This window comes from Cygnus olor, chromosome 18, assembly GCF_009769625.2.
Source record: "Cygnus olor isolate bCygOlo1 chromosome 18, bCygOlo1.pri.v2, whole genome shotgun sequence".
NCBI classification, from domain to species: domain Eukaryota; kingdom Metazoa; phylum Chordata; class Aves; order Anseriformes; family Anatidae; genus Cygnus; species Cygnus olor.
Genome location: NC_049186.1, coordinates 108618 through 121188, shown reverse-complemented (window position 1 = coordinate 121188; position 12571 = coordinate 108618). Strand labels below are relative to the sequence as shown.

The window sequence follows — 12571 nt, the reverse complement described above, 5'->3', positions numbered from 1 at the left end:
TTCCTTTTTTTTTTTCCTTTTTTTTGTCCTTTTTTTCTTTTTTCTTTTTTTTTCTTTTTCCTTTCCTTTCCCTTTCCTTTCCTTCTCCTTTCCTTTCCTTCTTTTTTCCTTTCCTTTCCTTTCCTTTCCTTTCCTTTCCGCTCCTTTCCTTTCCGCTCCTTTCCTTTCCTTTCCTTTCCTTTCCTTTCCTCTCCTTTCCTTTCCTTTCCTCCCTTCCTTCCCTTCCCTTCCCTTCCCTTCCCTTCCCTTCCCTTCCCTTCCCTTCCCTTCCCTTCCCTTCCCTTCCCTTCCCTTCCCTTCCCTTCCCTTCCCTTCCCTTCCCTTCCCTTCCCTTCCCTTCCCTTCCCTTCCCTTCCCTTCCCCTTCCCTTCCCTTCCCTTCCCTTCCCTTCCCTTCCCTTCCCTTCCCTTCCCTTCCCTTCCCTTCCCTTCCCTTCCCTTCCCTTCCCCTTCCCTTCCCTTCCCTTCCCTTCCCTTCCCTTCCCTTCCCTTCCCTTCCCTTCCCTTCCCTTCCCTTTTTCCTCTCAGTATTATTAGGAGGAATTCAGTAGATGTGAACAGTGGACTGAACTGAAAATAATTTCTTTCATCTAAAGCAGGAATCCTCCTCCTTAATCTTTTCTCTTTTGCTTCTTCTAAGCAGGTTTCCTATTTGGTAATCTAAATGAAATATGGATATCTTTTGCAGGTATTCAACAGAAACATTTTATCAGTTATTCAAGAAGGGATTAAGAAGATTAAAGTATTAAACCATAATATAAAACATCATACTTACTTTTTTTCTGAAATGATTTTCCTCAGAACATTCTGAACTATCACGCCAAATGTCTGTGGAGTTTTCCTTTGTTTGCCAAATTCCTTCATCCAAGCAGACTCTGTATACATTTCCCGCACTTCCTGAAAGTAAACAGAGGTTTAGTCTGAAAGGTCAAAATAAAGATATCATTTTTCATGCACATTTTAAGGATTTCTCCCTCACACCATAGCAATAGTCCCTGCAAAAAAAATAAAAAATAAAAAAAAATAAAAACACCAAAAACACCCACATCTTCTATTTTGTTTTTGACAATATATTTTTCGTATTTACACAGAAGAAAATTGGAACATAATATAGCAAAAATCAGTTCCCAGTATATACTCACTCTTTACAAAAAACATGGTTACTCCATCCAAAAGGTAAGCCCACGTTTCATTTTAATTCTTTTTCCTCACTACGTTCCTAAGTTCCGTCAACATTGCCTATGCTGTGCTGCAAAAATTATAGGAAGAAGAATGTGGTTTGACTAGGGAATTATCTTTCTTTTGAATTTCAAAGTACCTGTGGTTGATGTTTTATTTATATGCTTTGGGACCCTATCAGCAGGTGGAGCTTTCTTGGCTTTTAGTGCATTGTAGTTTATACTAAACTAGAATTTGCCCATAACATCAGAAAAATGGTATGGAGATTCTGGCTGATGTTGGTTTTTCAGTGTCTCCTCATTTTCTCCATGTTTTCTCTCTTAGCCTCTTGACCTCATCTTAAGATTGTCCTCAACAGATGCCTTCCTAAATCATTAGATGATTTCTAATCAGACCTGAGCTTTTTCATTCATTCTTGAATTCACAAGTGTTTAATTATAAATATAATAAATACATATAAAATGTGTTGGAGCAACCACCAGAATATCTCATTTTACTTAGAATAACTGGAACTGAGAGAACTGTTTTTAGAGCACACATTGCTCTGACAGAGCAGGAGCTTTGTGGGAGGACTGCTGCCCATGCCCAGTGTAGTTCGTGTGGTCTAACAAGTAGCGGAGTTAAAACAGGTTCCCCAGGCAGAAAATGGCTTCTCCACTTTTACTGGCAATCTGGCACACTGCAGAGAGAGGAAGGTTTTCTTAAAGGACCTGATTTATACAAGGCGTTTTTTTGGTGGTGTTTTTGTTGTTGTTGTTGTTTGTTTGTTTTTGTTTTTGTTTTTAATTTAAAAAAAAAAAAAAAAAAGAAATACAGGCCAGAGGAGAAGAGTGTTCCAGTCTAGGACAAAAAAAAATAAGGGATCCTGGAATTCCAGATAAGGTCAGGTCAGGAGCAATCTTAGGGTCTAGTCTTGGTTCTAGACTATTCTAATCTTCTACTGCTCAAACTTGGCAATGATGACAAAACACAAAAAATCTACCTCAAACTTCCAAGGATTTCTGGTCCAAGTCCAGCTAAGTCCCACACACCTGTGCCTTGGAAAGGGGACCAGCAATGCAAATAGGAACCACTAGAAAGAACAGCCACACAGAAATCCTAGGACAGACAGCAGGGCTATCTCAATGCTTCTTTTCCTAAGGTATGTACGCATGGATGAAAATGCATCTCCAATGTATTCCCTATTGTGATCACAGTGAAAAGCATCATGATCTGGTGCAATGTCTTACATCTTGCTTTTGCAGAAATTCAGACAGAAAAAGAGGAGGGAAAGAAAACAAACAAACAAACAACAACAAAAACAACAACAACAACAAAAGGAGTCTATTACATGGAGGGAAGGAAGATGTTTGTTATTATATTTGTTATGAACAGTTGAATTTGTTCCAAACAATTGGCAGAAGCAGATGTTTGGTAGAATAGATAGAGGCTGGTCTTCTTTCAGCTTAGCAGCCACAAAAAAGACAAATGATGAAATTCCATATCAAACCTACCTGGAGAAAGATAGGATAGGCACACCATGGTAGTCTCCCATAAACTAAAGGACTCACCCACAGTTGGTTCTTTTAAGTGGTATTGCAAATGTGACTAATGTGGGAAAAAAAATGTTGTTTTTGCAGAGTTACATTGTATAGAGGGAAGGAATGTGGTATTGAGATATGCTTGCAGTGATAAGAAAGCTTAACAGACAACTTTGTAAAATGCAGACAACCAGAATCCTTAGAACAATCAGGCGGAAATCACTGTGTAAGAAACATTACCACCTCAATGAGTCTGTGAAGCACCGGATAGATTGTGAACCTGGATTACCCACTCAGTGGGGAAACAGGGGAGGGTCCTGGTCATCGAGAAAAAAGGTATATAAACTGTGTTATGGAACTAGTAGGTGCGCTCCTGCTTGTGGGATGCCCGCCATTGCAATCGCAAATAAAAATGCTACTTCACTGAGATCCTGGCCTGAGCCTAAGTTATTGGCTACAGAGTGTTTCTCAAACTAAGAAAGCCACAAGTAGCTAGCTAAGAAACACGGTGTAGCAGGAGTCAGAATCACTAGGCTATGCTGGTAGGAATGCCTTTTAATTCCTTTTGTAGAAAGGGAAGGTTGTTTGTGTTTGGATAGCTTTGGTCCTACAAATATTATTACTTTTCCCTTCCTGAAAGTCTCCCTGATCTGCTCCAGCCAGGACAATGCAGCTTTGAAAACCCTTTCGTTCAGCACACCGTTTGCTGGTGGCACAGTACGTTGTACTGGGGGGCTGACTGCTCAGACAGATACCTTTGTCTGGCTATTCCAATTTGTGTGAGAGCTTCATCTTGGGTGTCAGTGGGGATCCCAGAAGCTGAACCCTAACTATGTTACTGCCAATCAAAGCCTGGCAGTACAGTTACATGTTCTTGGAAATATTGCTTTGTAGCAGACAATACAGAGCTGTAATGAGCACAGATGGAGAAAAAGGGTAAACAATTGAACAGCAACAGTAATTCCGTGTCTTGAATAAGAAAAGAGTTGAAAAGAGGTGAGACATGAAAGCCCTCAGACATTTCAAATGACACTGGGACAAAATAGACCAGAACCATCTGTCCTATGTCTGGACTCCCAGCATAAACTCCAAGAAAAGTTACTACATTCACATTACCATTTTCCAACCATGGCAAATATGAAGGACAAGGAACAGAGACATTTCCTGGGGGTGAGTAAGGCCAGCAAACAAACTGATCAAATGTTCCATTGCAATGTATTCCTGGGGAGAAAAGCAAATAGATGTTTAAAAAAAAAAAAAAGAAGTTTAGACAATGGATAATCATGAAAAACATTGAATACTGAGTAACCTGCAATCACATGGGTTCATTCTGTGTGGAGTGGATACCAATCCCATCATATAGAGATCCATCATATAGAGATCTGTGATTCCTTTCCTTTCCTTTCCTTTCCTTTTCTTTTCCTTTCCTTTCCTTTCCTTTCCTTTCCTTTCCTTCCTTTCCTTTCCTTTCCTTTCCTTTCCTTTCCTTTCCTTTCCTTTCCTTTCCTTTCCTTTTCCTTTCCTTTCCTTTCCTTTCCTTTCCTTTCCTTTCCTTTCCTTTCCTTTCCTTTCCTTTCCTTTCCTTTCCTTCCCTTCCCTTCCCTTCCCTTCCCTTCCCTTCCCTTCCCTTCCCTTCCCTTCCCTTCCCTTCCCTTCCCTTCCCTTCCCTTCCCTTCCCTTCCCTTCCCTTCCCTTCCCTTCCCTTCCCTTCCCTTCCCTTCCCTTCCCTTCCCTTCCCTTCCCTTCCCTTCCCTTCCCTTCCCTTCCCTTCCCTTCCCTTCCCTTCCCTTCCCTTCCCTTCCCTTCCCTTCCCTTCCCTTCCCTTCCCTTCCCTTTCCCGCTTTCATTGGTATATGATCTACTTCTGTGCATTGAATTGCGCTAGCTAGCAGCAGCAGATTTTTTTTGCAGTAAATACAATTTTAGAAAAAGATACCTAAAAACTAACAGATTGGGCAATGAGAGAAGTAAAACTAGGTATTTCCAAGGCTTCTTCTCAGAGATGGAGAGAAGTGAATAAATTTGATTCTGTCCTATTTAAAAACGGGGTCATATTTCTTTAGTACAAGCTTTAAGCCCAAAGCCCAGATCAACAAAACAGGTACAGGGCTTGTAGCTGTTGCTGGTAAGCAATACACTATCATTAGCTGTGTGCCTACTTGCTAATCTTTCATCAGTGGAGCATTTTCTGCCCCAAGTAGTATGAAAACAGAATCAAATTATTGATGGAGATCAGGGTCAGAAATGGGAATGGGGTCTTGCTTTGCTTTCCAGCCATCGAAGCTTCACGTCACATGCCAAGGCAATTAGCTCATGGTGTGACAGCTGCCAGGAACAGTAACTGCCTCGAGCAGATCAGCGATGAAGCTTGGAGAGCATAAGAATTACTTACTTTTAGCATCCTGCCATGCCAAGCCAAGCTGCTCATTTTCAGCAACTCCTAATTCACTTGAAAGAAGATAAAAGCTTCTATATTATGTGTGATCACTAAAAACAGTTTCCTTGACTCTCCAATTTTATCTTTTTTTTCCTCTTTTCAAAGGCTTGGGTATGTTAGACATTTCAATATTTTGGGAAAAGCATAAAGAAATCTAAAAATATAAAGTGTTGTATAATTCAGGCTTACATACCTATCAGGTTTTCTTACTGCTCTTTTAAATTCTTTGCTTTGGATCAATTTTCAGCTTCAAGGCATTTTGAATTATGGAAAATAAACACATTGATCTTAATCAGACCCCATGTTCTGGCCAATACAGTTGTGGACTGTATTGCAACTTTCTGTTACTAGCAAAGTGCTTGTAATATTGTCCTGGAGTCTCCCAATGCAGCTGATGGGCTGAGGTAGCCACCAAGCAATACCCATGAGTGTATCACTTGCACAGAGGATCAGAAAGTTGCCTATAGCTGCTGATTACAAAACACAGAACACAGATACTCTCCAAATCTTTTCTTGGTGACTGCAGTCATCACTATCCCAGCTGCCTCTTGAACTTCTCCAACTACTCAGAGCCTGTGTCATCCTCTCCTGAAGACAGACACCTAGCTGAACAGAACTTATACTTTCAGTGTAAAATAATCACAGATTATGAGCTCCCCTTTTGCTAAAGAGCATAAATCTTAGAGCACACACTCAGAGGTAGGAGACATGGACTCAGGCCCTCCCTCTGCCACTTTTCAGGAGAAGACACTGTCCTCTGAAGCTATTCTGCTCTTGAGCCAAGAATCCAAGTTATAGAGTTGGGAGAATATATAAGGAACTGTAAGCTTAAGGTTACAGGTGCCGGGTGAACATGGGGCAACCTGGTTACTGTGCCTTAGTTTATTAACCTGATTACATTATTGCAAAAAGCATAAGCAGTCCTGTGAGAAGAGAGCAGGCCCCAGGTGCCTTGCCTAGGCAAAAACCAGACTATGCCCTACCTCATTTGTTTTGTGTTTTTGTCTACCATGGCTCAGTTTCTAAGTGAGAAATGGGAGTCATCCCGTTTTCCCTTGATGACCTGTTGTCTTATGGCTATTACAGTTTCCAGGAATATAGGTTTGACTTTCCTTCAGGCTGAAAAGGGGAGTGAACATAGGTTTCCTTCATCTAAAGGATGTGTTTTGTCCCAATAATGGGTAGCAGCCATTTCTTGACTGTGTATTCTGTGACATATCATAATGGTAGCTCAGGACCAGCTGTTCAGTAGTTCATTTCAGTATATGATCTGGTTTTATATATAGAAACCTAATATATTTCAGGACAAAGACAGCCATTAACTTCATGACTGCATGTCTGTAGGTCTAGTTATGGCTGACTGTTTACATTTAGAATTTATAAAGAGGCACACACTTGTGCAAAGCAAGTAAAATAATTTGAATATTTGCATATTCAGCAATGTTACTTAACACATTTCTTTATTGTTCTGCTCGTTTCCTTACCAGCATCTACAGTTGATTCCTGTAGCATTTTCAAGCATTCTTGTTTATATTTGTTCCATCCAGTAGTTGTTTTTTCCAGCAGAGATGCTTTGGCCTGTGAGTAAGAACACCTTGCATGAGGAAAATAAGATCCTTGTGGTGTTTTAGTGAGCTAGTTTTCTTCCATTCTAACAAACTTAAGAACAGAGGAGAGGAGAGGGGAGGAGAATGGAGACAAGTTAGGTAAGCAGGGAGAAAAAGACCTTCCTAGGAGCCTAGGAGAGTCTTACTGAAATTTCATCAGTTTTTTTTGCCTGAGCAAGAAATGTATTGCCATTGTACTCTGTTACCATAGAAACCACCACCAAAAAAAAAAAAAAAGGCAATTAATTCCTCCACTGTAGAAAATGTGTGCTGATCTTCAAAACTTTTTCAGTCTTTCCAAGCCTTTTACGATCATTTTATGCCAAAGTCAGCTAACCGTTCTCACGTAGGTTTCTCATTTATGTTTCTGTTTTTGCTAGATTAATTTATGAATCTGATTGATAACAGTTTTGAGGGCTGTTTATTTTTACAGCTTTTTAAAAGATAACCAACCTTACTTGAGTACTTCAGTAATAATTTGAATAAAAGTATAATAAACAAACAATAATATTTAGCTGCTGTTATCTATTCTGCAATGCATTCTGTGCTCCGCCTGAGCACTTCAACAGACACTTCTTCCTCCAACACCTGCAACTGTGCTATAGACACTTATATTTTCCTAAGCATTTTGAAAAACACTCAATCATTCGTCTTAGTTATCTTATCCTCTTTGCCTGGAGATGGTACAGTTTTACTGTCTCCTCTGAAAAGTTAGATTTCTGGAGAATATAATCTGGAATAACTGCTTTGATGTGGTTTGCTTAAAGAGAATAGAAAGAGGAGCACTTCAAAAACAATTTCTCTTTTACTGTTGTAGTGTAGTATAGGCTCAACTTTGGATTTATTCAGTTTGGTGACAGTGAATTCTGCACTTTCCCCTCTAGTGCCTGGAAAATCAACCCTCCTGCAATGTCAAGAGCCCCTCTTGGCTGCTCCTTTCCCTAAATGACCACTTTGATGTACAAATCCTGGTGGGCTGCATGAGGGAACACAGTTTCATTTGTATGGACAGCATTGAAGCTGCAGAAACACATGAAATAATAAAATTGTAGAATCATTTAGATTGGAAAAGACCCAGTAGATCATCAGGTCCACCCACCACCTAACACTACCAAGTCCACCATTAAACCATATCCCTGAGTGTCACATCCATACATCTCTTAAATACCTCCAAGGATGGCAACTCTACCACTTCCTTAGGCAGCCTGTTCCACCTGACATCTAATCCAAGATTTTCCTGGTGCAACTTGAGGTGGTTGTCTTGCATTCTGTCACTTGTCACCTGAGAAAAGAAACCAGCCCCTACCTTGCTACAGCCTCCTTTCAAGCACTTGTAGAGAGAGATGAGGTCTCCTCTCAGCCTCCTCTTCTCAAGACTAACCAACTCTAGTTCTCTCAGCTACTCCTCATACATCTTGTTTTCCAGTCCCTTCACCAGCTTCATTGCTCTTCTCTGAACACATTCCAGCAACTCAGTGGGTTCCTTGTAGCGAGTGGCCCAAATCTGAACACAATACTTGAGATGTGGTCTCAAAATGTGGATCGTGGGCTAAGTACAAGTTTTCTAAAAAGCAATTATCTTTACACCAAACAATACTTTTTAGCTCACCAGGGAAAATCCACTTCCTTTTGTCTGGACTACCCACTTTTTGGAAACTGCCTTTCACATCTGTGCAATTGTACTGGGCTTGTCTGAGCTAGGTGATGTGCCAAGGACTGGCACCTGTACCTTATTCTTTGAAGCTAAGTTTGTTGGAAAATAAATAAAATTGTATTTATTTACTTTCAAACAAGAACATTGGTGAATATTAGCTACTTGTTATATGAGACCACACCCTATGCATATTTTTGCTATGTAAGATATTGCCTGCTCCCCGCTCTGTTTTGAGACTCTCAGCTAATTTCCAGACACTGTGCTTTAAATTCCAGGGAGTAGAAAGACTATAATTATTCTTCAGTTGATGGGCTTGTAAGATAAGGAGAGAATATTTACATCGGCTATGAGAAAGGAATGCATGTTTCCAAAATAAAAATCTTGACATTTCCCTCATGTGGGTCTCAAAATGCTGAAAGCATGGGGAGATTCTTTATACACTCCTGGGTCAGTGAACCTCATTTGAAGAGGCAAAGAGAAGATGACGCACTTGTAGAAAAGACTGCTTGATTTAAGAGATAGCACTTCTGTTTCTAATAAACAAATGCATTAAACAGCTAAGGAAACACAGAAAAAGCCATATAGTGGCTACCTGACTGCTTGTTTGGCTCCATTACTGGGGAAAGAGTTGAGAAGCTGGCATGAAGAAACTCAGTTAATAAGATGGAGGAGCAGATTAGGCATAAATGCAGTTTCATTTCCCTTCCTAATGAAATTGTCATTCTCTGCAAAACAATAAGCAGAGTCAGATATCCAATACCTGGTCACTACTGATGTAAATGCCTGTGAGATGCTTGGTTTTCTGCCATAAGACTTTCCGATAAAAGTAAGTAAATTAAGGGAAATTAAGGAGGTGAGACACCTTGATGTCCTGTCTCTGTTAACTAAGTGAAAAGGATTCAACAAAAATATCAAAGAGACAGGACAAAGATACAGATTTTGTATCTTATATTTGTGTCTTTAATATTCTTCAGAAAGGAGTGCAGGTTCTCTCAGAAAGAGGAAGATCTACAGCCTGAGTCAATGTGAGGAGTACAGCAATAACTGCTGTGATCATAGGGACTTTTCCTGCTTTCACCATGTGTGGAGACCTAGTTCTGTGGGTGTGTTCTAAGAAGAGATGACACATCACTCTGCATCTGAAATGGGTCTGTGATTAGAGATCCCACTGAGGTTTGATTATGATTTAAATTTTGTGCTACTCTGCTACCAAAACTTAGATGCATGCTCTCAAGCTTTCAGGTAAATTTACAGTGATCTCACATTCTGACAACATGCAGCTAAACATGGCTTTTTGTCTCAGTTTTACATTTCAGTTGACATTAAGGCACTCTAGCATTTAAACAGAACTTTAAGCTCAGAAGAAATTAAATACCAAAGTCCAAGACAGAAGCTCAGAAAGTCTGTGACCTTTTGACCTAAACTGTACATTTCTTCACTTCAGAGTGTCTGAAGATTTGCTGGTAACATATAAACCACATTACTCCTAAATGCTTGCACCAAAGTTCACTGGCACTGAAATTTTATCAGACTTTCCTGGAAGGGTCTTTAAGTTCATTTAGTTCACTCAGAGCACACAAGGTGCACAAAGTTGACACAGCTGTTTAAAAATAAGCAGAGAACACTGCGTGAAGCTCTTGTCTAAGAGGTGGATTAAGATAATAAACCTACAAGGTTGCAAATGGACTTATTTAAATATGTTTTTTTTTTTTTTTTTTTTTTTTTTTTCATAACTGACTACATTTTAGTCAGGATTTCACCTTTTAAATTTCTTATACTAAACTAACAATAAAATGAAATGGTTCTGTTTATTTGGACAATGCTATTATGGTTAGAAAAAAAATTCTGGAATGAATTAGAAATAATGTAAGAGTTCAAATGTTTTTTCATTCTTTCATCCATCATCCTGATTTACTCTGATTGATAATTTCATATCTATAGAGGTGTTTGCTAGAACATGTGGATATAGTGGTATATGACTATTGTTTTTTCTTTATTGTTAAATATAAAAAAATTACACATTTCTTTACATGACCTGTTGTAAACAAGTTACAGGAAACACTACAATAAAGTAACTCACGGTAATTTATAGTCTTGTAAAACTTTGATTTCACAAAACTTATTGGGAGATTTTCTTGTTAATATTGATGGCACCAGCACTGAGGTCAAGACGTACTATAGATTCAAGGCTTCTCAAAAAACTGGGAGATGCTTCAGTTCTATTCTCATTTATATGAAAGAAGCTCTAGATTCAATTATCCAAAAGCAATAAGAATATTTTCTACTAAAAGAAAATAAATATCAGAATATGTGTCTCCTGGTAATTTTTTCAGGATAAAAAAGGAAAAGGAGTAAAATTAGAGTCTTTACAGCACCTACATATGCAAATACATTTCCTGTGGAGTTAGGTGTAGGACAGGTGGATAGAAATAACTTACTACTTTCAGTTTAAAGTAAACCTATCAATTGTGCTCATTTTCTTGTATAGTTATTTCATATAAATTTACCCTAAATTTATATAATAGTTTTATTCAGACAAATTGGAATTTACTACAACACCTTAAGATTTTTTGTTTTAAAGTTACTGAACTAATGGTACACATTAATGAACATGAAAATGAGAAAAAAAAAAAAGAAAAAGAAAAAGAAAATTTCCTTTAAGTGACTTACACTGAGATATTATCATTAAATACTGAAAGTTCTTAAAATTTTAAGACAATATAGATGAAGAAACATGCTTTTAAGTTTTTATAGATTTATAAGAAAAAGAAGTGAACAGTTTGCTAAAGCTCTACAAGAAATAAAAGTAAATATTATATATAGTTTTTGCTAGCCTTCTTAAGAAGCTGAGGTGCAGAACAATGCCAATAACCTCGGCTTGCATTGGAGATGTAACACTCACTCCTAATATATGTCTAAAAGGCTAAGCAGTGGCTCTATAAACAAAGCTAAGGTGACTTTAGAATACAAGTGGGAAAAATAGTAGAAAACAAACACATTTCATAATGGAATTGATATCTGAGTCAAGCTGTAAAATAAAAATAATTTAATAGAGATCAATATTGTTATGAAAAGAAATTGTACAAACACAGGTAAACACAACTTATTCACTGTATGAATCAACATTAATAGCAGAAATTTGTAATAAATTACCTATTCAGAATGAGTTACAATACAAAATTCTACAGCTTCTCAGTCAACATTTCTCATAACTCATTTTAACATTAATAGTTATATCAGAACTATTTTTGAAACAAACATGCAGTGAAGGTTAAAATGCTGTGTGATAGTTTTATACTGCTAATTATTAATTATTGAATTAGCTTACCTGTTTAACTAGAAATAATATCATGACAGAGCTGGCAGGTCCAGCAGATATTCTGGACCAGAGCCCCATGGTGGAGCAGAGACCAAAAAGTGTCATCATGACCATTCTAATAATTTTGTACCCAGTATGCTACTATTTCCCTCTACTATAGATCAAATATATCACCCAGTCCTGTGAAAAAAGAAAAAAAAAAGAAAAAAACAACACCAAAACAGCAACAACAACAACAAAATTATCTTCTTTTACGAGTGAAACTGTTTCAAGAATCTTCTTACAAACAAGCCTGGAAGTCTACAAGAATGTCTAGGCTTGAGGGACTCCAACTAAGTCTTGTATTTTTTCTGATTAAAGGCACAGAGAATTTTCTCTAAACTTCACAGAAAGTCTGCTTACTGCAGCTTGTCCCTTAGCCAATAAGAAGTCGCAAAACTATTAAAACGTTAAAGGGCTGATCTTGTTCCCTTGAAACTTCATGGGAATTTTGCCAGTGGTTTTGCAAGAATGGAATACAGCTCCACAAATACATACATATATTTATACATACTTCATGAAACTATTAAAAGATGACCCAGAATGAAAAAAAACTGTAGGAAGGTTGCTGAATCAAGTTGGCTGATAGGCAGCTGCTCAGTAATAGCTGTTTTAATAATTTCTGATCATACGTCATCAAATATGTACAATCAGTACATATTTCTCAGGGAGAATCTAAATATACAAAACCTGATCTAACCAGCAGTTTAAGTTTTACTGCAGTTCTTGTAATATTCAAAGTTTTGTCACAATGTCAGCTGCAAGTTTTGAGAAGCTGCCAATGAATTTCAGCTTGAATTTTCAAAACATTTTTTGC

General features: G+C 38.1%; 1 protein-coding gene across 1 annotated transcript in view; it reads right to left on the bottom strand.

The window, feature by feature from the left end:
- The window catches only part of GLP2R (glucagon like peptide 2 receptor), a 43468-nt gene extending 31545 nt beyond the window's left edge, over window positions 1-11923 (bottom strand). Inside the window, exons 1-4 of the mRNA XM_040530356.1 lie at window positions 11725-11923; window positions 6620-6713; window positions 3815-3919; window positions 771-896 (exon numbers count right to left, since the gene is read on the bottom strand). Coding sequence (XP_040386290.1) covers window positions 771-896; window positions 3815-3919; window positions 6620-6713; window positions 11725-11829 — 430 coding nt within the window. The 5' untranslated portion in view covers window positions 11830-11923. The remainder of the gene's footprint in view (window positions 1-770; window positions 897-3814; window positions 3920-6619; window positions 6714-11724) is intronic.
- Between the last annotated feature and the right edge of the window lie 648 nt (window positions 11924-12571).